Source organism: Chrysemys picta, chromosome 15 (assembly GCF_011386835.1).
Source record: "Chrysemys picta bellii isolate R12L10 chromosome 15, ASM1138683v2, whole genome shotgun sequence".
In the NCBI taxonomy this organism is placed as follows: domain Eukaryota; kingdom Metazoa; phylum Chordata; order Testudines; family Emydidae; genus Chrysemys; species Chrysemys picta.
Window position 1 is genome coordinate 10,929,238 of NC_088805.1, and position 24,114 is coordinate 10,953,351.

A 24,114-nucleotide genomic window follows, 5' to 3' on the forward strand; every position below is an offset into this window, starting at 1 on the left:
TTACTGTAACATGAACATAACAGCCATGCTCAGTGCATTACCAGCCTTCCAGAGACACCCAACATGACAAACTTTGCATTGGATACCACACAATCATTTTATAAAGCCAAACATGGTGTGTAGGCTGTTCCCCTGAGGTACAGAGCGTCACACCTCCCCTCTTAGTCAGTGACTAACCCTCTTGCAGTAAACTGTTATAGTTCTCTTGGCATCCAGCCATTAAGGCCATGAGGCTGCATGCCTCAGTTTCCCCATTCACACACACAATCCAGGGTTTTTTTATGGTTTCTCTGCTGTGATAAGGTTTAAACCTGTTTACAGGTATTAACTGAAAAGTAGCATTATCATAAGATTTAACTTCTGTGTCGAAATTCTTGTCCCCAAATCTTAACATTAATACCAATTTTTTTAATCAAATATGGGTGTTTACAATTATCTTTGATACCACACCTGGTGTTCAATTAGTGTAGTTTGAGGTTAGTTTGTTCATTACCCATGGTGTCCTTTGACTCTCTCCCATGAAGTCAGTCGCTGCCTTCTCTTTCCCTCCAGTGTTTCCCTTTGTGTGGGCTCTTAATTTCATCCTATTTCTGGCATTTTGTTAGGGTCTGGCAAGATAAGGGTCCAGGGGGATCCTGCACACTGGCTGGCCCTTTGGGGAGCTGTCTCCCAACCCCAGGACTGTACGTAGGTAGGAAATCCAACTCCCCTTTTGAGGTTACCGTGTGTTTCCCCCTCCCTGTACCAGTCCTTCCCTGCCCCCTAGAGGGATGTGATCTATGCTCTCTTGGATAGGTGTGTGTGACAGCTTGGATCATAGAAACCCCCTCGGGAGCTGCCACCCGATGTGCAAAGACTACCCCTGCTTCTGTTTTCCTGCCAGGTCAGGACTCCAGCACCCTGTCTTGCTGAGCCAGACACTCCTGTCTGGCTCCAGACGGACCCAAGGTCTGAATCATTTGTCCCAAAGCTGCAAGTTTACCTGAAAACAGCTCACAGTAGCATGCTTGTCTTTAGCACTCAAATGCCCAACTCCCAATGGGATCTAAACCCAGATAAATCAGTTTTACCCTGCATAAAGCTTATGCAGGGCAAACATAAATTGTTTGCCCTCTATAACACTGATAGAGAGATATGCACAGTTGTTTGCTCCCTGAGGTATTAATACATACTCTGAGTAAATTACTAAATAAAAAGTGATTTTATTAAATACGGACAGTAGGATTTCAGTGGTTCAAAGTGGTAACACACAGAACAAAGTAAGTCACCAAGTACAATAAAATAAAATGCACAAATCTATGCCTAATCAAACTGAATACAGATAATTTCCTCACCAGTTCCAGAGCACTCCCTTTTACAGGCTAATCTCCTTTTAGCCTGGGTCCAGCAATCACTCACACCTCCTGTAGTTACTGTCCTTTGTTTCAGTCTCCTTCAAGTATGGGGGGGTGGGGTGGAGAGGCTCCTTCTTTAGCCAGCTGAAGACAAAATGGAGGGGTCTCCCACGGATTTAAATAGACTCTCTCTTATGGGTGAAGACACACCCCCTCCTCCCTTCTCTGCAAAGTCCAGCTCCAAGATGGAGTTCTGGAGTCACCTGGGCAAGTCACATGTCCCTGCATGACTCAGTCTTTACAGGCCGAAGCCATTGTCCACATGGTATCTTGCATTTCTCCAGGAAGACTTCTTATGGGGATTGGAGCATTCCAAGATGCATTGTTCTCCAAGTGTTTCCTGATCAGGTACTTAACCTGGCGAATTCCTTCCTAAAGAAGCTGACCAAATGCCTCCCAAAGCTTACTTAGAAACCAAGCAAGCATACAGCCCATATTCTTAACCTTAAGTAGAAAATGATATATATATGTACAAATAGGATGAATAGTTATAGTAGACCATAACCTTTACGGAGATATGTTACATGGCACAGGCAGCACAAAACATATTCCAATTATGTCATACATACATTTATAAGCACACCCCCATAAAGCCTTATGGGGTACACGGTCACAGTGTTCACCCTTTGATCAGCTGCACCTCTTCCCAGCAGCTTTCCCAGAACTGCTCCCTGTCTCTCACCACCCTGGGGGAAAACACCCCCCTTCTCTGTCAGTTGGGTCATTTCTATTCGGACAAACTACCACCTGGCAATTTCCTGGTCTCAACTCCCCTGCTGTTACAGGGGTTGGAACTGCATCTTGATGTAAAAAGAGAGAGTTACTTTCCAAAAACTTCTCAGAAATAGCATCCTGAAAAATTGGGACCTGGATTGGGGTACCCTCTGCCACCCCTTTCTCTGTCCCTCAGAAGTCAGCTGTGTGACTGCTCCCCTCCAGGAGGAGAGTTGCACGGTTCCTTCTCAAAACCTGGGTCACAGGCTGAGTGCCTGGGTACACAGATGCTGACCCAGCCATCCTCCTAGTGTCCTGGGCATCCTGCCCCAAGTGACTAGTGAGGAGACATTCCTGTACCCCAACTATTCCTTCCCCAGTTTCCTCCTCTGGGCCCCCTCCTTCAGATGCAGAATTCTGCCAGCTAACAACTGGGACAGTTTCCTTAATCAATGGACAACATCTCTCCTGGCCCTGAGGGCATGTTGCCTTCTGCTGGAAAGGAGCTAGTCTCAGCCCCTCCCATACTTGGAAACACCCTGCTTCTCTGTGCTAGGAGTCACAGGAATCCTCACCCACCTCAGTGGTTTCTGAGATTCCCTGCCCCTTCTCTGGGCTCTCCTCTGGGACATTTCACTCTGTTCCCTAGAGCCGGGTTTGTCTCTGGTTCAGCTACAACCTGAACAGTTCTCTCCCTGGCAGGCATTACACCCCCATCCCTTCCTGATGTGCTGTTGCCTCCAGCTGCAGTGTAGGAGTTGGTCTCAACCACCCTCCCACCTGGAAGCATGTGGCTTTCCCCCAGCTGCAGAAGAATCAAGGAGACTCTCTCCCATTGTCTCAGCAGTTCCTGAGACCTTACCCTTTCCCTCAGGGGGTCCCAGCATAAAATTGCCTCCTGCTGCAGGCAAATGCTTTAACCTGAGCTAGACGGAAAAAATAGTTACCCAGGAGCAGGTCAAATAGGAGGTGTTCCATTACCTCCCCCCCGCCCCCAGTCAAAACACTTTCCAAACCACATGGATTTTAACTAGTGGTATGAGGAATCTGCTTTCACCCACCCCCACAACCACTGCCATTTGGCCAGGCAACATACTGGCCTTTGGACCACACTCTGCTTAACCAGAGAGACTTGGGGCAGAGAGATGCAGGGGCCCAGATATTACCTACCAGCAATTTAGACAGCCTTAACATGCTCCATATCAGATTCTGGAGAGGCTAACCTCACAGAACCAATGTGATAGGTTTCAATTGCTTGGGGGAATTCTGTGTTGAGGACAGCACGACTAAGGAGCTATTGTTTGCCTGCTTCCTCCTAGCACAGGGCATTTATTCCTCAGGTGATCAGTGGAATTACACTGATAGCACCTTTTGGGCTCTAGGGTCCCAGCCCCCTTCTCTCTTCCCAGGGTCGAAATGGGATCCTCCCTTCCCCCCAGTTTTAAACCCCTCTTTCTGTGGCCTGCCCTCAATAGATGTCTGATTCTGTTTGAAGGCATCAGCTAAAAAAAGCTCTTACATCCACAGACTTGACATCTTTATCCCATAGACACTACTTCACATCAGCCTTACATTGCACCACAAACACACACTACAGACACACTCACCCCAGGGGTCATGTCCTTGCTCCTGCTTCACCTGGAGAACCCCCTCACAGAACTCAGGTGAGCTGCTCCTGTTCTCTAGCTCCTCTGGCTGCTTAGGAACAGGCTTTTTGAAGCCTTGTTCTCCCTGAGGAGCCCCACCCCCTGGCTAGGGGTTGATAGGTGCTAAAGGGCTTGGCCATTAAAGCCTCCTTAAGCAGCTCTCAAGTTCCTAGCAGGTCTCTAGGCTTAGCACAGGGTCCCTCAAAGGAACAGACAACACTGTATACTTCAGTTAAGTAACAAGCACACACCAGACACAAGCTACAGACCATAGGTGCTGACTCTGCGGAGGAGCTAGAGAACAGGAGCTGCTAATGGGAGTTTCGCAAGGGTTTCTCCAGGTGAAGGAGGAGCAACTGGGGTCAGTTTGGTTTCTGTAGTGGGTGTTTGTGGTTTGCTTACTGCTCGACTAAAGTCTAGAGTGTGGTCTGTCTGTCTGATGGACCTTGTGCTCAGCTTGGGGCCTGCTAGGCATGGCTGAGAGCTTCTTAAGGAGGCTTTGATGGCCAAGTTCTTTAGCACTTAACCAGGGGGTGGGGGCTACTCAGGGAGAACCAGTATTTAAAACCTGGCTTGTAAGCCACCAGGGGAGCTAGGGAACAGGAGAGTTTTGAGAGAGATGGGGGGTGGGGGAGAACAGATATACTTCATTAATGTTCCTTAAACTTAAGGCAATAAAAAAACCCTGATAAAAATAAAACAAACAAGAAAGGAAAGAGCTGCAGAAGTAAAGAGACTGCAGGCAGAAATCCAGCACCAGAGTGGGGGCTATCCAGTTTATTGCACTGAATGCAGCATGCAGGATTAGCTGGTAGGTGACGTGTGTGAACTCGGTGCAAGGAGCTCCTGGCGCTCAGAGACCATGTACGGGCTTTGGAGACCAGGGTGGCTGAACTGGAGGAGCTAAGGGAGACAGAGGCACATTGATGCGACTCTCTGGGACACAGTTGAATGGTCCTACTCCCATTCTGACAGCCTAGGCACTCTTGGAGTTATGAATAAGTTTTGAAGGCAAGGTCAGAATTTTACCAGCAGCAGCTGGCCTACAAAATGCTGCCTTAGGAGACTGATAACACACTCATGCGTAGAAACACTCATTTTACAAGTGCAATTATCTTTTTTCCCCTCAGCCCTGGCCTCCCGCCTGTCGATAATGAACAATTAGTGAAGGGTAGAGGTAGGGTATGGGTATTTGTGTAATCAGATGTATATATTTGTCATATTTGAATAAAAGTGTCTATATTTAGAGAGAATCTTCTTTTTCATGTATCTCCTTTATTTATCAAAAGATTTTCATATTTGAAATGGAGTCAGGTTTTTTTGTTTTGTTTTTTAAGAGACTCCTCATAGTGCGAGGCCCCAACCTGTAGCTTAGTTAGTATATGCCTTAATCCAATGATTCTCAAACTTCTGTACTGGTGACCCCTTTCACATAGAAAGCCTCTGAGTGCGACCCCCCCCCTTATAAATTAAAAACACTTCAATATATTTAACACCCTTATAAATGCTGGAGGCAAAGTGGGGTTTGGGGTGGAGGCTGACAGCGCATGACCCCCATGTAATTACCTCACAACCCCCAGTTTGAAAGCCCCCACCTTAATCCAACCCTCACCCCTGCGCTATACGGTAGCCCCAATGCTCTTTTCTGCTCTCACATAACTATCTCAAACATAGTCAGTCATACATAAGGTACTTACAGTTTCTTGCAATACCAGTGTTACCCCTGCACAAACACCCTACCCAGACCTGACTCCCTACTCCAGTGCTCAACTCAGGCAAACAAGAATTAAGAGGTAAGCTGTGCAGGCAAATCATATTGAGGAGCCCCACCAGCTGCTAAGGGTCATTGGGTGCTAAAGAGCTTGGCCACCAAAGCTTCATTAAAAAGCTCTCAACTTGCCTGGCAGGCCACTAGGCTCAGCACAAGTTCCCTCCAAGGATCTTTCAGTCAAGCAGCAACCACACTACACCACACACAACAAACTCACCCCAAGGGTCACAGAGTTTCTCCTTCACCTGGTTAACGGCCTCATAAAACTCACATTATCCACTCCTGTTCCCTAGCTTCTCTCATCCCTTAGGAGAGGGCTTTTTAAAGCCTTGTTCTCCCTGAATAGCCCCACCCACTGGTTAGGGGTTGATGGGTGGTAAAGGGCTTGGGGATTAAAGCCTCCTTATGCAGCTCTCCACTTGCATAGCAGGCTGCTAGCCTCAGCACAAGGTCCCTCAAACAGACCACACTATATACTTCAATCAAGTAGTAAGCACACCACAAATACACTAGAGACAACAGGCTCACCCCAAAGGTCACCTAGTTGTTTCTCCTTCACCTGGAGAATTCCCTCATAAAACTCTCCTGTTCTCTAGCTCCTCTGGTCTTTTAGGAGCAGGCTTTTTAAAGCCTTGTTCTTCCTGAGGAGCCCACCCCCTGTTAAAGGATTGATAGATGCTAAAGACCTTGGTCATCAAAGCCTCCTTAACCACCTCTGCACTTGAATACGGCAAGCCTCAGCACAGGATCCCTTAATCAAACAGAGCACACTATATACTTCACTCAAGCAGCAAGCACACCACAGATGCAAACACACACCACAGACAACAAGTTGTAAGAGGGAGAATGAGAAATCCTTTTATCATCAGAGACAAACCAAGTGATCTCAGCTATGATACTTTTCACCCCCCCCCCCAAAGTGGCTATAAGCTAACTCTGTAAGGAAATGGGCTATAAACTTCATTTTAAAAAATGATCCTTTTATCTGGATAAATTCCCCAGATCAGGAGTCATTGGGTGCGTGGAAGATTTAGTAGGCCACAGGGGCTGGTTTGGGATTGCACAGAACTAGGGTTACCATAAATCCGGATTTTCCCGGACATGTCCGTCTTTTCCCGGACATGTCCGGCTTTTTGGGCCTCAAATCCCCGTCCGGGAGGAAATCCCAAAAAGCCGGACATGTCCAGGAAAATAAGGAGGGAGGGGCCGGCGGTGCAGGGCCGGGGCCAGCGGTGCAGGGCTGGGGGCCAGGCCAGGGCCCCCCGCCCCAGCCCCAGCTTACCTGCTGCGTGCCTGCTTCAGGCTTCCCGCGAATCAATTGTTCACAGGAAGCAGCGGAGTTGTGGCGGGGCCGGGAAGGGGCGGGGAAGGGAGCGGAGTTGGGGTGGGGCCGGGGGCCCATGCAGTGTCCTCTTTTTGGACACTGAAAATATGGTAACCCTACTGTCATAACAAGCTACGCTAATTTCTACTCCCTTAAAGAAATGGAAAGAATTCCTGTTTGTCACGTAGGAGCTGACATAGTGGACAGGATCAGAGCCATGATCTATCAGCTTTAAAATATAAGCAATGGAGAACTAAAACCAGAGTACCTGCCCCTGACCATTTCAGAGCATGTTTTGGAACAAAATGTATACTTCTCTCACCCAAATATAAAAGGGGCAAGAAAAGTGGGATGGGTGAGGAAGAAGAGAGTTAAATGCAGGGCTCCCGAAGGACAGCCTCTGAAGTCCTAGAATGCTTCCCTCTGATTCATCATGTATTCGACCCAGAGAAGAGCCTTGTGATTTGAGCAAGCCAGAGCCTGAGTCATGTGCTCCTCTTGCCGTGAGTGCCCCGAGGCTACTGTATCAGGGAGGCAAATATTATGGCTTACATGCTTCATTGTTTTCTTCGAAAAGTATGTAAATTTCTATGCAAATTAATGCAAGTGTCTGATTCAGAGAAAGTTGCTAATGTGACTATCAGTCTTGGTCTAATGGGCTGGGCCCTTGGGGCAGATGCATCAGCCCCATTTACAGGAGAAAGAATTATCTGCGGCTTTGAAGAGCCTAAGAAAAAGTACTCAATGAATGGCTGCATGATCTTTCCTCATTCCCAGCACCCTCCTTTGAGAAGGGGCACAGCTGTGTGTTCACATTCCACACTCTGAGGTCCCACTTGTCCATCCCGGCTACCTTCATGGCTTCATGTCAGGAGGGCTCTGTGGTTTGCAGGCTTTGATTGTTCCGCCATGTTGTGCCTTGTTCTTTTCCTTTCCTCACCTCTGTCTCTATCTTCCCCCCTCTCTGTTCCTCTTTTCTTGTCTCGTTTTTACAGGCTGTTTCCACTCTGTCACTGATTTCTGAACCCTCCCTGGAGCTGCTTTCCAGCCCAACAAATCCAGACTCAATCGACTCTCCTCCCGGTACAGTTCTGCTGCCCCAGTCAAAACCCCATGGGACAGGCCACAGCAGGGACCTACCAGCCCTGCTGCCACCTGCCACCTTGGAAGTCCTTCATATTGAAGAAGAAGGCAGCAGCGCTGCAGTTGCAGCTATTCCAGGACGTTCTGCCACCACTCCACAGCTCCGCTCTGTGGCTCGGATGGGTCAGTCACTTCCAGAGGACTTTGCTATTTCTGCTCCTTTTGGGGATCATGTGCTTTCTTTGAGCTCAGTCAGGCTGAGCCAAAAGTCAAATCCTCCTAGAGAGGTGTCGCAGGCCATGATATCCTCCAAGACGGAATCTCTGTCTGTTCCTTCTAATGCAGAGGCCCACAGTCAGGGGCTTGATGAGGCAAAAGCCACTGAAAAGAAAGAGCACAGAACTGAGACCAAGCTCACAACTGTTCCTGTTTCTAGCCCTAGCATAACCAGCCAAGTGAAGGGGCAGACACCCAAGGAATCAGCAGAGCAGGCCATTTTCAGGGATAATTCAGCCTTTCCTTCCCAGAAGGATGGAAAAATGGAAGCAGCTTTAGATCAGCTGTGGGCTCTGGAGCTATCTGAGCTTATACCAGAGCTATATTCTGAGAATGACCATGTCTTGCCGTCAGCGTGTGAGCCTCCTATTGTGGCTGTGGACCGGTGGGATGTCTTCCCAGATACTAAAGGCCAGTTGGGTCTTGGAGCAGAACAAGGACAGAAGCAGGATGCTGAAATTGAGCATGAAAGCAGGACAGATGACTCTCCTGATATGGTTAAAAAGAGGCAGAGCAGAGAGAGAACTCCTAGGAAAGGTGGCCCTACTAAGAGCAAGCCAGGAGAAGACCGGGAAAGAGAGCAAGTCAGAAGCTCAACAGTCACTCCAGAAAGGGCTGAAAATGTTTGGAAGGATGAATTGGATCTGCTGTCTGTCTCCAAGCCACCTATTGAGAGGATTTCTGCATCAGGCCAGGCAGGCATTGAGTGAATGCTGGAGTGGGCAGGTTCTAGCTAGCCGCCTGTGCATGGTGTGAGTGCATATTTGGGCTCTTCCGGAGCAGTCTGATAGCTTACTCCAGACTAACCGCATGCTGGTCTGGGGTGCTTGGAGTCACTGTAATGACAGCTGCATGGCGCAGAGGTCTGAGACCCTCCAATCTAGCAGCAGCTTTGTGGTACCTTTTGCATGTGGATCTGTGATTGGCTGCTTGTGCATCCAAAGAGACCACAAAGAGCAAAGTCCTGCACACTTCCTCTCTCTTCTCCCCACTTCCTCTTGAGGTTCTATTATTAAAGACAATGTATCTGTTCCCCCCTCCCAATGGAAAACAGGGTTCTAAGTTAAGTATTCATTAAGGTGATTCCCAAAGTGGGCTTCCAAAGACCTTTCTTATCCCCTCTCCACATTCCCCCGGTTAATCTCTCACGTGTATTGTGCAGTGTTTACTGGCCTGCCACCTCCTCCCCATGCAGGCGCACACACTACTGCTGAGCTGCCACATCTGCAGGTAAAGCAACAGGTGATTCCTTGAATGCTCCCCACCTTCCCTCGCTGCTCCCATTGCAGCCTTTGGTGAAGCTGGGGAGTGGGGTCAGAGCTACCCAAGAGGGCACAGAAGAGAGAGAAAAACAATGCAGAAGGAAAAGGGGGAAAATACCCTGAAAAGAAGAGACAAGAAGGTGTGGGAGGGTGAGAAGGAGACTGTGAAGGAGAGGAGAGAAGAGACCGGAGAGACAGCAACAACTGCGTGAGACAGGGAAGGGGAGACAGTTTGGGAACCACTCAGAGAGCATGTCTCTGCCTTTGTAAGCCAGCCAGGAACCTATGAGGTAAAGGGAAGATCTCCGTGGAGGCTCTACCAGCAGCCCAAAAGCATTTTTTTCCAGTAATCTCTGCTTTATTGGGAGTGTGAGGAGAGCCAAATCTCCACCCCTCAACACTCTGCTGTTCTAGCTCCTGGGGTCTCTGGGTAAGCCACACTTTTGTGTCAGCCTCATTGTAACAAAGGTGCATCTCTGCACCTGCTCCTGTTCTCACTGGCTTCTGCAGACACATTAGCCTCTCCAGAGCAAGTCCTGGTCTGTCCATATACAGGACAGCTGGAGAGCTGTGGGCAGAGGGTTGGATCTTTTGATGACTACCTGTTCTATTTATTCCCTCTGAAGCACCTGGCATTGGCCACTGTTGAAAGACAGGATACTGGACTAGATGGACCTTTGGTCTGACCCAGTATGGCTGTTCTTACGTTCAGAGACTGCAGAAATCCCTGAGGAGCTGTACAGTGCTTGCCTTACAGTCTCTGGGTTTTTTCTTTGCAGTTCATGGCCCAGGGGAAAGCTGGGGGCAGCTCCCCTCCGTCTGCACCCCCAAAACCTGTCAGCCAGTTGGACAGTATGTTGGGAAGCCTCCAGTCTGACCTGAACAAACTGGGAGTAGCTACCGTTGCCAAAGGTGTTTGTGGAGCCTGCAAGAAACCAATTGCTGGACAGATGAGTCTAAGGCAGCATCTTGTTGCTAAGCCTTGGCTACAGCAAGGAGTAACTGGGAGGGCTGTATCATGAGGCTGAAGGGACTGGCGATGCTGAAGAAACTGAAGTACTCTATTTATCCACTGGCCAGGTACGCTGTAAGCTCCTCCAGTGACCTCTACCCTGCCCTTGAGGGACTGCCCTCTCCTGAGATGATAGGTAATTCAGTTTTCATGCTACCCCAGTCCAGGGCTCCCTTGAGTAGTAGAACGTGTAGTTAGTGCCAAACTCTACCTGGTGTGTTGTCACGTGAGTTGCCACAGCAAAGAAGTAGAGTCGTCCCCCATAACTGCTCCATCTTCCCTACAGGTCGTCACAGCCATGGGGAAAACCTGGCACCCAGAGCACTTCGTTTGCACCCACTGCCAGGAGGAAATTGGGTCACGCAACTTTTTTGAACGTGATGGTCAGCCCTACTGTGAGAAGGACTATCATAATCTCTTCTCCCCTCGCTGCTACTACTGCAACGGGCCCATCCTCGACGTGAGTCCCTGAGCCAGCGCGTGTCAGTAGAAGTCTCTCTTGGCCATGCACGCGGGGGTCTGGTGCTGTACTGTCGAGTAGAAAAGCGCACATCCATCTACCCCTATAACTCTTCTCTTGTAGTTTTGGGACCCCTATTCGTCCTTCACCCTAGTGCTGTAGGGGAAATAATTGGACCCAGTGCAGCTATTTCCCTCCATCTGCTGTAGGGTCCTGCAATGAAAGGGCAGGTTCTACTGAACTAAATTTGCCCCATTGCAACTCTACTAACTGAGTATTAGGATCTAGCTATCTTCACTGCAGTAAGGATCTCCTGATTTTCCCCAGTGGGATACCATGGTAGGAGGCATTCCTGCTCAGTTTCAGAGTACTGCACGGGACTGTGTCCCCTTCTCCCCCGGGTCTAGAGGAAAGGAGTGGTGTGTCTGACCTTGTTAGAGTAAAGGGGAGTGGGGGGGATTGAATCCCCAAGGACGGGGCTTGGCTCATCTCTTTAAGCACAGTTGATGTTTGCTGCACTCAGCACTGGCGTTTGAGCGCTCACTGTTTGCGGTTTCTCCCAAACAGAAAGTGGTGACAGCCCTGGACAGGACATGGCACCCAGAACACTTCTTTTGTGTGCAGTGTGGCGCTTTCTTTGGACCTGAAGGTACTATTAGTTTTTGCAGAGAGAAGCCACTCTGGTGAAGCAAGTAAGGGGTGGGGATGGAGGCAACATAAGGGGCTGTGATGGGTCCTTTCCATAGAGCAGTGGTCCCCAAACTGTGGGGCATGTTTCGGGGGAGCGTCACCGCCCAGTCTACCCCCATAGGGGGTGGAGAGGAAGTGCCACTCAGCCCCACTCTGCTCCCAGCTGTGGCCCTGTCCTCTGGCACTTGGCCTCCTGCAGCTTTGAACCCGACCGCGGCTCCGGCTGCAACTCCACTCCCAGCCCGGGCTTCAGCCCCATCCTCGCCCACCTTAGCCAGTCCGAGCCTCCCCACAGGAGTCGTGGCCCGGCTCCCGACCGCAGCCCCGGCTGCAACTCCATTCCCAGCCAGGTCTCCAGCCCCATCTTCACCCACCTTAGCCTATCCGCGCCTTCCCCCAGGCAGGGCCGGCTATAGCAAGAGCGGGGCCCGATTCCTAGGGGCGGGAATCGAGCCACGCCGCGGGGGGGGGGGGAGAGACCCGAGCCGCGCCGCGGGGGACGGGGGGGGGGAGAGAGACCCGAGCCGCGCCGCGGGGGGGGGGGGGGGGGGAAATCCGGAGCCAACCCGAGCCGCAGGGACCGGGCCGGGCCAGAGCCGCTGGGGCCTGCAGGAACGGGGCTGCGCCTCCCCGGAGCCCTTCTCACGCCCCCACCACCACCCCAGCTTACCTTGTGCTGCTGGCCCGCCCCTGCTTCTTTTCAGGATTCACGGGAAGCAGGGGAGGGGGCGGGGCGTTCAGGGGAGGGGAGGAGGGGCCGGGGAAGTGAGCTGGGGGCGGGGTGGAGAGCTGCAGCGCGGGGCCCTCTTGGCGCGGGGCCCAATTCAGCCAAATCGGCCTAAAGCCGGCCCTGCCCCCAGGAGTCACGGCCCCGCCCCCAACCGCAGCTTCGGGGAGTGGGGCACGGACAGGGATAAGGGGGGGCACGACCTGAAAAGTGTGGGGACTACTGTCCTAGAGCAAGTGATGTAGAAAACGGGGGGTGTGGGGGTAGAGAGGGACTGTGGTGTTACTTAGTGGATGGGGAGCTAACAGTGATTGCTATTTCCACATGGAGACTACAGGAGGTGTAGCATGTGCTCCTCCTATAGCAGAATAAGGGATACCTCTGGTCTGTGACTGGGGATCCCAGCCACCCTGTTTGCCCCATGGAGTCTGGCTGGGTATTCCCATGAAGGAAGGTCACAAGCTGATGCTGTCTGGCTCTGTTTTTCCCTTGTGTCCTTGGCAGGGTTTCATGAGAAGAATGGCAAAGCCTATTGCCGCAAGGATTACTTCGACATGTTCGCTCTGAAGTGTGGGGGCTGCGCCCGGGCCATCCTGGAAAATTACATCTCTGCCTTGAATACCCTATGGCACCCTGAGTGCTTTGTCTGTCGGGTAAGAGAGCCTGTGCTGCCCACTGGCACCTGACCCCTCTCCCAAGTCCCCTAGGTGGTTCCCTCGATCAGAACAAGGGGTCTGTGCCAGCACAGGACAGCCAGCCCAAGAAAATACATAGTGTGATAGTGACCACGCACCCTCTTGCTTCTCTGCCTGTTTCCATTAAATTCTCTAGGGGCTTAATTCCCTCCCCCTGCCCCATAGCCACAGTTATGGGCTTCTGCAGCAGTTCACTGATAAGCACAGAATTTTTCCAGTGGTTTCTTAGTAATAGTGAGCTAAGCTTTCTAAGCACTCCGCCTCAGCACCCTGTGAATAGAAATTCTGGCAGTCTCTTGTGAGCAGCTGACCAGCTTCATCCTTGCCTGGACCTGAGTTCAGGCTCTTCTGCTCAGGAGATGTTGCTGGGCATTCTTCACGCTGCTGCCTGTTAGTGGGGGCAGCAACTTTCGGGCAGATTCTGTCTTTCTGTTGTTAGTCAGGCCAATTTCCAGTGTTTGTTTTCGAATGGAGGTGGATGGCTTAGTAGTCTCAGCGTCAGGCTCCCAGGAGCCTGCTGCCTTTCAGTGCTGCAGGCAACTGGAGTTCCTTGCAGTTCACTGTGTGAGAACATGCCTGGATATGCACTTACTGTGGCTGCACCCTGCTGGATGCCTGCACGCAGGGCTCAGTTTGCATCTGCCTGTGACTAAGTAGATGTCCAACCATGCGTGCACTTGTGGTAGTGTGCGTGTCCCTAGGGAGGAAGGATGGGCTGGACGTTCAAGTACAAAACTAGGACTCAGGACATCTGGCTTCTGTTCTTGACTTTGCTGCTGACCCATGTGACCCTGGGCAAGTCCCTTAATGGCTCTATACCTCAGTTTCCCCACCTGTAAAATGGGGGGGGGATTCCTCCTAACTTCCCATGACTGTAGTGAAGGTACAGCCATTAATACCTGCGTGGGGCTTAGACAGTGATAACCATTATAGAGAGATGGGTGCTTCTTAAAAAATTGGTCTCTAACAGCTTCTCTTCCTAGACATTAAAAGACCCAGTATCGCTTTTGTAAGGGTATGGACTTGTCCCCCAGGGTCCTTGCCCAAAATTTCTCCCCCTCCACATTTCTCCAGTGGCTGTCACCTTCTGCCTGCCACTGTATTTCAGTGGTGAAGTGACTCTTGTATGTGTATAGTCTGGGATGAGTCAAGAAGGACGGTGCTGTCCCAGGGAATATGCATAATATCTGGCATTCTAAATGGGTAATTTAAAAAAAAACCCTACTGGCCGTCACCTTCTTTTTCACTGATATGAGCGTAAGCAGGACAGATACAGCTAAAGAAATGAAAACCAGCCCATTGTGACAAGGTAAAAGGTGCTCGTGATCCCCTGGAGCATAAGGAATTCTTCCCTGCCTATCACCTGGGTGAGCTGGGGTGGGTGGGCTATAAAAGCTGTTGTGGTGGCAGCTGTCTCTGTGGAAGGGGGTGTTCTCTTCCCTCCCAGCTTACTGGAAGCAGGAGAGGCTCTGGTGTTGCTTATCAAGTGTTCTCAGTAGTTTTGCTCTTGGGTTTGGATTTTCTTTGTGTTAATAAAGCCAGCCTGGAGTAAAGGGACATGAAGTATAGTTGAGGGCTTTATTTTCCCTCCCAGTTGCTGCATCTGCCTGCTTATGCTCAGTAACCCCGTGTCTGCTGGGCACCCATCATCTTTGCAGCAGTACTTCTGCAGCCCCTTTCTGCTGGATGAAGATGATTCACCCTGCCCCCTTCCTGCAGGAGGCAGCTAGGGGCATGGCAGGCGAAGGCATGGATTGTGGAGTTGCCTGTGTCCCCAGCTTGCCATATCAATCTGTTCCCTTTTGCTTCCACCTCCTGCAGGAATGTTTCACGCCGTTCATCAACGGCAGCTTCTTTGAGCACGATGGGCAGCCCTACTGTGAGGTGCATTATCACGAACGCCGCGGCTCGCTGTGTTCCGGCTGCCAGAAGCCCATCACGGGACGCTGCATCACCGCCATGGCCAAGAAATTTCACCCAGAACATTTTGTCTGTGCCTTCTGCCTCAAGCAGCTCAACAAAGGAACCTTCAAGGAACAGAATGACAAGCCCTACTGTCAGAACTGCTTCCTCAAACTCTTCTGCTAGACGCATCCTAGCTGGGAACGGAGCATCTTTCTGTCACCTCACTAGGCAGCCGAGTCTCTCTGAGCATTACTGTGATTTAGAAACCTTGCCGGGGGAGGGGGGAGACGGGGAAGGGGGGTGCTAAGTGCTGCTCCAGAAAGACAAGATGGACCATTAAACTGGAAATGCCCATGTTGTGTTTCAGTGGGGAGATGCTGAGCCCCATCATTAAAGTGTTGTATGATTGTTGACAGCCGAGAGGAGCCTGAAGCGCTAGCGAGGAGATGCCTTTCTCAAGGAGAGGGCTGGATAAAGCCTTGAGTCAGCTCTCCCTGAGCCGACATGTGACACTTCCAAGCCAAACGTCCTGGGCTTTGGTGACACTTCTCTCTCGCTGGGGCAGTTAAGCGCTGTGTGACCCAAGCAGTAGCTCTGCTGCTGCACAGCAAGGGCCATGCTCTGACCTCTGCATTGCCCGGGCTGTGCACGGTCGAGTCCTGGGGCACACGGGATTTACTACGATTACAGCAGCAGCCCCAGAAGCTGTAAAGACCCTGCAGTGGAGTCTTTCCAGTTCAGTAACACTGCAGGGAATTGATGCCACTTATTTTTTAGAAAGGGGAAGTAGGGGGCTACTCTGTTTTTCTAGCTTGTGATTCTCTCCCCCTCCTGAATGGAGTGTCCCATTTTGTGCTGGACTCCCCCAACTCCCCAGGAGTGGGTAGGGCAAATGCTCCTAATTCTGCTGCTCCTCGGAGAGGAGGAGGAGACTGGCACCAATTAATTTTAAAAGAAAATGCAGAGAAATTTGAGGGCCCAGCCCTCCCCTCTGAGCGAATGTGGCTTATGCTGTGTGTCTGGCCTGCATTTTACTAAGGGAAGGGCCTGAAAAGCCTCTCTAGGTTTTTTTAAAAAGCAAGGACAAAGTAAAGCTATAGACTTCGTATTCCTTGTTCATCTTCTTCTCTGCTCTTTGCTAATCAGGCCGGCAGTCCCTCTTCTTTGATACTGTCTGTTCCTTGCTCTTGAGAAACACGTTCTACTGAGACTCTCTAGAGCAATAACCTTTGATATTGACTGTTACTGGTCTAACAAGTCCCCGAGGTCTGGTGTATCTGACCCTTGGAGTTTTGCTATGGAACTGAATACTGTATGCTTTGATAAAAACTGTGGATTTCTACACTGAGGTTTGAGTTCAGAACTAATTTACTTTTAATCCTCTTCTACAGAAATTGGTTTTGAAGTGATTTTAAGAAAGCTACTTTTATATCTCACACTGTGTTGTTCTAGGCAGGGTACCAGTTGTGCTGGTTACTGCATCTGTAACCGCAATGCTTGGGTCTAACAAACCATTAACATGAAGTATTTTCTTTTTACTGGGGGTTGGGAGGGCTCTGGTTTTTGCAGGGGAAGGGAATGTGACTTGTATTGTTTGCTAGCACAAGCAGGTGAGCTGTGAATAGCTCTTTTAATTATCTCAGATCACCTGGAAAGTTTATTTTGTAACCTGTAAACTGCTGTATTTGACTTACCTGCCTTTCTCCAAAGCCCGACTTCCAGGGTAACAAAAAGTGAGTCTTAATTCAGTGCCACATGATGCAGAGATGGAGAACCCAAAGTCCACCTTCATAGTTTTATTCCTCTTCAACCATCAGAAATGAGAGCAGAGGGTTAACTCGGGAAGGGGAGTTCTCCCCTTAGGTGGGAAGGATGGTCCTGGGGCTGAAAAAAAGGGCTGGGAGTCAGGAGATCTGGAATCTGTGCTTGATTCTGCCACAGACTTGCTGTGTAACCTTAGGCCAGTCACTTACCCATTCTGTGCCTCAGTTTCCCCATCTCCAAATTGGGGCAATATTCCCGCCTTGTAGGATTTTGAGGTTTAGTTCATATTTGTCAAAGGCACTTTCAGATCTTCAGAAGGAGCGTGCTGTAGAAGGGCAAAGGATTGTGTTAGAAACAACCCTACAGTGTTCTACACTAATGGTGAAAGTGGTGCAGTGAGAAGAGGGTTTTAAAATATGACTCTAGAAGATTCTAGATCTTTGGTTATTAAGGCATGGCACATTGGGGTGGCTACAAAATGTTCAAAATGGAAAAGGCATAGGGAGTTCTGGGATTAACTGTGTAAGAAACAAACCCTCACTTTAACAGAGGGATCCTAGCTTACTATTTTAAATAACCTTAGCTCGATGCTTCACTACCATCCTTGAATAAGTGGAACTGTTTTTCACTGGTTTTCCATACAAATGAGCCTCAGTCTGTGGTTGTGAAAGCAGGGTTTTGTGGAACAAGTGGTAAAACAAAAAGCTACTCCAGCTGGGTAGAGCACAGCTTTTGGGAAGTTCCCAAGGCAAGAAACTGTCTAAATGGTCATTTTGGAGTTGAAATTAGTTTTACTTAAAATTGGGATTTCTGAGCTTCCTGCTGAAACTGACACTTGTTCTGACCCCGCTGGTTGGGAGAACGGTCCTGTGTCCAGTGCACAGGACTGGGAGTGTCTCTGCCACTGCATTTCTGTGTGATACTGAGCGAGTTTATAACCTTCTGTGCCTCCGTTTCCTTATCTGTAAAATGGGGATAATACTTAACCTACCTCACTGGGGTGTTGAGGCTTAATTCATGGATATTTCTGAAGGGTTTTGAGACCCTTGGAGGGAAGGTGCTGTAAAAGGGGAAAATCTTGTTACACTATCCCAGTGTCAGAGCAAAACCGTTTCATCCCCTTTTAATAATGGTTTAGTAGTCTCCATGACCAGTACTGCCTTAGCAAAATGTTGAGAGGTTTCCTGATCAATTGGGATTTAAACTGGTTTGGGGATGGGTCCTATGCTCATTGCTGCCTCCAAATGTTACTTTCCCTCAAGCTGGCTGCTGCCAGTAGGAGGGTCAGAAATACCCATTTTAAATTTCCTAAATTCAAGTACAGTTTAGACTGGAACATTTGAAATGCTGTACAGAGCAAACTGGGGAAAGGGATGTGTTAAGACTGCCCTGCGTGATTAGCAAGCATACTTCACAGATACTGATGGTGCTAAAGTGCAGACCAGCAAGTTGTACTACTGCACTGTTGCAGGTAGTGGGACGTGTCCCAAGGAGTGGTTGGGGAGAGGGGTTAGGCGAGAATGTGCTTTTGGAAGGCTGAGATGGGTTATTCAGGCTTAAACTGGACACAGGAGGCAGGTGTGTACAGTACACAACCACTGAGGAGCTACAAGACTGCATGCAGAGGCCGGGCAGCTGCCCATTCAGAGGCAAGTTAAGCTCTAGATACACCCCTGTTTCTTTGAAAGGTTTTGTGTTAGGGTTACTATAATGTTGTCTTGAAAGGCCTCAGTGCTCTGTTTACAATGATCTCCTAATCTGATGAACTCTGGCAGTGCAATCAAAGAGCTATCAGACAAGGTGGGTCTCAATCAAATCACGCCCCGAATAGCTTGGGGGGATTTCCCTCTGGGTCGACAGTTACTTCATTTGTTTTTCCTTGTAAATGTCTAACTCTGCTTTTTCCATTTAAAATCCCTATGATTATGCTAATAAAATTTTACCATTATTTTCACTTGACTTGGTTCCACTCATTTCTAGGCTTGTGGAAATGGTTCAAAGCATCCATCGTCTGTAGCTCCTCTTGCCTTCCAGGATGGAGAAACCAAAGGCCACGCTGGCAAGAGCTGAGGAGGGTGATTTTTATTAGTACGGTTTCGACCTTAGCCTGGACAGGGCAGAGATGTAAAACTGAAACTGTCACTTGTGCAATAAGCAGACGTGAATCCTGACACACTCACTTCATCCTTCTCAGCACAATATGCTGGCATTGCCACACCCTAGGGCCATGCAATAACTGCTTGGACACTGGGTCATGAAGAGTGCTAATACCCTCCAGTCGTTCTCAACCTCTGCATGGTGACCTTACTGACAGCATCTGGAAATCACAACCTACATTTAAACCCCCTGGACTGCATAGTAACCTTCCTGATGCACCTCTGTGCTAAGCACTTGTAATCATACCACTGATTATTCCGCATAACACCACAGATGTATAGGCTGTTTGCAGTAATAACAATTAAAAAAAACCCACATGCCTGAACAGAAAATGTCATCCCTGCCCTAAAGAGCTCACAGTCTAAAGGGACTTATACAGGCCAATGGCAGTAGCACAAGAAGAAAATAGGGCTTAGCTCTGGGACTTTGACCTTCACAAGGAATGATCCCCAAGAAGCAAATGAAAACAAGGCTTTGGGCAGGAACCTGGTCTGTGCACAGTAATGCAGTAAACCTGAGGTCAATAGAAAGCTGCTGTTAAGAAAAAATCTGTAGCCTTCCTGCAGACGAGTTAACTCCCAGTTTGCGCTTGGAAAGTTGGAGGAACTGGTCTGATTTCAGATATCTGAGCATGGGTATGTGAGGAAAATGAAGTGGCCTTTATAGAGCTGAGACCTAAACTGATTTATTCAAATCCCCCCGATCCAGCACCAGAGCACACAAGCAGCGTCGGGATTGGCAGGCGGCAGTACAACAGCAGGAATTCCTAATTAAAATTCTCCCAAGCTGGCTAATCCTAAACTCTTGACGCTATCTGTGTGCTGTGCGCATGTATGAAATCCAAAAGTTGACAGGAATGCAGTGTTAAGGTCCCTGACTTAGAACTTTAATTCACAACTTAACAAGAAGTTAAAGCTTCTCCCAGCACCATTAACCGGGCCCTGTTATGAGCACTATATATATATATTTTTTCATGTTAAATATGTAGCTGAATGTATTGCGGTTTTGGTTTAGCACATACACAGGGCCAGAAATCACCCACCTCTGGTGTTTGCCTGGTTCTGGGCAACGGAATATGTTCCTTTAAAAATATCTAGTTTAGGGGAAAGACTAAAATGTCACCTTCCCCCGTTCTTGTTTTTGCACCTGCCATTTTCCCTTGCTTCCAAAAATGCAGTGGGACGGAGAGAGGATTTGGCTGTTGTTTCATAGCGCTGGTTGCAAAATCCTTCATGCTAACAGTCCCAGCAACAGCCTGTTTGGACAAAAATAATTCGCATTGTTCAATCTCCACATTCCATTCAGTTCTCGGCCTCCCAGCTCCGGTCCCAGTCCCCTTCTCTCTTCCCAGGCCGGGCTGGTTCATCGTGCCAGTTGGAATATGGTGACCTGTGATGTTGACAGCTGGGGACCTACCACCTCAGAGACTTTCAGTGGTTAATGACAGTAAGTAGTTTTCACTCCCGCTTTCTCCTTTTTTGACTTGCTGCGTCCCAGTTTCCAGCATAATTCTCCCTTCCCATTAACACAGGACCTAGGAGTGCAGCGCCCTGCCGTGGTGGTGGTGGTGGTGTCATTGACTATTTACAGAATCTCCCAAGCCGGAGAACCAGACCTTGTGTGTGCCTCCCGCTCTGCTGCTGGCTGAGTGGGGTAAGTGGCGTGGAGCAATCGGCCTTTGAGGTTAGGTGGGGCCTTCCAGAGAGGAGGGAGGCTACTAGCTGTGTCTCCTGCTATTTGTGCTGAAGGCTGGGGCTACTAGCTAATGGGGCTGGGAGTGATTCGACCTGCACGCTTTGCCAGTCCCTGCCTGGAGCTGGGTTACATAAAGAATCTGAACTGCGGCAAGGCATGTCCAATACAATAGGTATTGTAGGACAAGTCCAGGGGTGTTTCTTCTGGAATCTGAGCTGTGACTTTCTCTACACACTGCACACGAAACACACAAATGGAGTTCAATAAATAATGCCCCTACTGAACACTGCCTTGACTGAGATTTCTAATGCAAAGGCTGGCAAACGTTCTCTCACCCCCATCTAACCCCAGTAACAACCGGCTCCAGGCACGTCAAGACACCACACGCACAGGTGCGGCATGTACAAGATCAGTTTGAAGCTGAGGATTAAGACGAACAGGCCCCAAGCTCTGAATCTTTTGCAGAAACACGTAGGGGATCTATAAGAACCAAATAACCTTGGACTTGGTGAGAATCTTTAATCTTGTGTGGAGCAGCTTGGTATTTACATGGAGACAAAACCTGATCGAGGAGGCAGCCACACTTGTATTTAATTTCCAGAGCCACCCTGTTTTCGCCTTTCCCCGAGTGAGTTTGGCTGACACTCCAGCTTCAGAGAAGGCTCACAGCTCCCTCTAGGGCCCATTGACAAAACTTCGGAGGTGGGCACAGGCCTCAGAACTCTATGCAAGGCCTCTTTCCCTGCAGTCACCAGCCCCCTCTTGGGTGAGCCTTAAGTGCCTCATGATATCCAGGGATTGAGCCCAGATGCCGCACAGGCTTCAGGAAGAACCAGAGGCTTGTGTTTGCCACGGATGAAAATTTGGTAACCAACCTATTACGAATGGTACCAAACACATTTTTAAACCCAGACGGGCTGATCTGTTGGACTGAGCTTCAGGCTTGACAAATACTGCAGGGGTGATGAGTGGAATACCACACAGTTCGCTCTGTGTCTTCAGCATGAGCCAGGAAGGAGGGAGATGCTACATCCCCTGTGCAGCTGGGAAAGACCCCTTGCTTTTTTGGTAAGATTAGAAACGTGTCCCTGTTTGTTTGGGCAAAAGGTCTCTTCTTCCTTCTGCAGGGCACTGGCTGTTACAGTGGTGTCATGTCTCAAGCAGTGAAACCCTTCGGTCGGAAATGGGCTTTAGTCCTTCTCTACATGAGAAAGTTGCATCAATTTTATCTTTAAAATTATTTTTTTAAACCACACTCACCCTGTGTGGAGACTTAAACCAAAATAAGATGTTCTTATCTTAAACCTCTTCCTAATCGACTGAATGGCAACAGCCACTCCTGCTTTTGCAGAGGTTTATAAATCACACCTTTAAACTGAGTCGCTTTTCTGGTGTAGATGAGCCCATCTAAACATACAATGGCATTAATAAAAGAGCTCCTCCCAAAACAAGCCCTCCTGTCACCTCATGGACTCTTAGCCCAGCACTCAGGTGTTGAGGTGACTGACCAGAATTTCCAGCTACATAACTAGACCCCAAGCATGTTCTCAATGAAAACAGCACCCCAAACCCTTATCTGACTGGCATCATAGCTATAAGCATAGTGCCTATTCCAGCGTAACTCCCCCACGGAGACGCTATTCCAAATAGAAGCAACTTGGTTCCCCAAAGTTACTACTCTGCTTTGATGAAAAACATCTTCCATCTCAGGTATTCCATGTAGTATAGTTGAGGGCTTTATTTTCAACTATACTTCATGTCCCTTTACTCCAGGGGAGCTCAGGGCTTCTGCCCTGCGGCAAGGTAGAGGAGACTGGTGCCTGCCACTTTCCATGCATAAAATGCTTAGGGCAGATTGCCTAGAAAAATGCTGTAAGAAAAGCTGACCTCTCCCTCCCTCTCTCTCAGTGTTCGCTTCTCTATCTTCCGTCTCACCCAGGACCGCTAATTAATTTCGAGGAAAATACCGCAGACACAAACACTGCCAACAAGCTATATACGTGAAAGAGAGAGAAAGGTAATCCTTGGGCAGGCATTGAGAGAGTGAGAAAATCTAGCCTATATTCAAGAAAAAATAACTATTCTAGGCTTTAATAGCCTACAAATCATAGATGCACATAGTTTGAAATCACTTGCTCATCAAGTTCTCAGAATATTTCAATTAATTGATAGATCGATAGATCTTCCTTCGCTTCTCTCAAAACCCTCTATTTATCCTTTCGTTAGGACTCTGTGATATTTACTGATATTTACCGCTCGACCCACGTCCATAAGACGATCACCTGCAAACTCAGTCACGTGAAGCATGGATAGCGCATGAAGCGCAAAGCAGCGTGTGCACTAAAATACACAATTGTACCTATACAGATCAAAAAAAGAAAACCCACGAACACTTAAGAAAACGAAGAAAACCACTATACGACTGAGCGTGCTGGACAGTAAACACAAGACGGCGCCCTTCCAGCTATCGCCAGCCAAGGGGGACGCTATACACGACCTCACTGTTAGGCCCCCACCCACCGACCACAGGCAGCGCAGCAGAGCTGAGCGGCTTCCTGCCTGCTTGCTCCATGTGGCTGCCAGCATCTCCCTGTGGCCCCTGGGCAGGGTGGGTTTCTCCCAGGGCCTGCACCCCAGACCACCTCCCCCAACTCAAACTCCCTCCCAGAGTCTTAGGCAGGTGGGGGACAGAGATTGGGGGGGTGGCCTGCCACCCCTGAGAGCATGGTCTGTTTGAGGGACCATGTGCTGAGCCTAGCAGCCTTCAAGTGACCAGAAGCGCTAGAGAACAGGAGAATTTTGCAAGGGGGTTCTCCAGGTGAAGGAGGAGCAACTGCGTGACCCCTGGGCTGAGTGGCTGCAGTGTGTGTTTGTGGTGTACTTGCTGCTTGACTGAAGTATACCGTGTGGTCTGTTTGTTTGAGGGACTGTATGCCGAGCCTAGCGCTCTGTTCCACAACTTGAGAGCTTCTTAAGGAGACTTTGATCCTTTTAGCACCCGTCACCTTTGAATCAGGTGGTGGGGCTATGCAGGGAGAATAAAGCTTTAAAATGCCCCCTCCTAAGAAACCAGAGGAGCTAGAGAACACGCTAGAGAAATTATTTAAGGCTCCGATTAAAAGAAACTATACAACAAATCAACCTTGCTATAGAAATTAGTTTCTCTATTTTTTATAACCACAATGCTCTCCGAGGGGAGGTGCACCATTCCTGGAGGTACTGCAATACCAGGTCAATGCGTGGAGTGGATGGAGCAAGCGCCTGTTCCAAAAATCCATTTAATATATAGTCCTCAGAGGATGTATCCAATATTAAACTGATAACACATTTAATATTATTAAAGCGAATGTGTAAATTTGATTTTAAACAAGTTCAGAGGGACGGTACTGTACAGGTAGGGTCAGGGAGACGATTGGTCCTCCCTTACGTGCTGTGGCTCTGGGGAAGCCGGAGCGTCAGGGGGGATCAGAGTTAGATGCAGTCGTCTTCCCCTGCCTCACCCTCTGTTGTGCCTGCAGACTCGCGGGGTGGCTCCTCTC

The 24,114-nt window shown here is 49.2% G+C and overlaps 1 protein-coding gene, 1 long non-coding RNA gene and 1 pseudogene across 3 annotated transcripts; 1 reads left to right on the forward strand and 2 right to left on the reverse strand.

Annotated features, from left to right (window-relative positions):
* Positions 1–7,848: 7,848 nt before the first annotated feature.
* Positions 7,849–20,252, reverse strand: LOC135975806 (uncharacterized). Its single transcript, XR_010592853.1, has 2 exons — positions 16,654–20,252; positions 7,849–8,313 (listed from the first exon to the last, which is right to left on the reverse strand). It is a non-coding gene; the product is annotated as an uncharacterized LOC135975806 (long non-coding RNA).
* On the forward strand, positions 10,426–18,677 carry LOC135975805 (paxillin-like). 2 transcript variants are annotated; one of them, XM_065568312.1, is made up of 5 exons: positions 10,426–10,550; positions 10,769–10,942; positions 11,510–11,591; positions 12,864–13,012; positions 14,876–18,677. In XM_065568312.1, exons 2-5 carry the CDS (start codon positions 10,781–10,783, stop codon positions 15,140–15,142), a joined length of 660 nt encoding a protein of 219 aa, XP_065424384.1. In that variant the 5' UTR covers positions 10,426–10,550; positions 10,769–10,780; the 3' UTR covers positions 15,143–18,677. The 2 variants fall into 2 exon arrangements, with proteins under 2 accessions (XP_065424384.1, XP_065424383.1); XM_065568311.1 differs by having other exon boundaries at positions 10,493–10,618.
* Positions 20,253–23,769: 3,517 nt separating the features above from the next.
* LOC135975881 (U2 spliceosomal RNA) lies at positions 23,770–23,922 on the reverse strand (annotated as a pseudogene).
* Between the last annotated feature and the right edge of the window lie 192 nt (positions 23,923–24,114).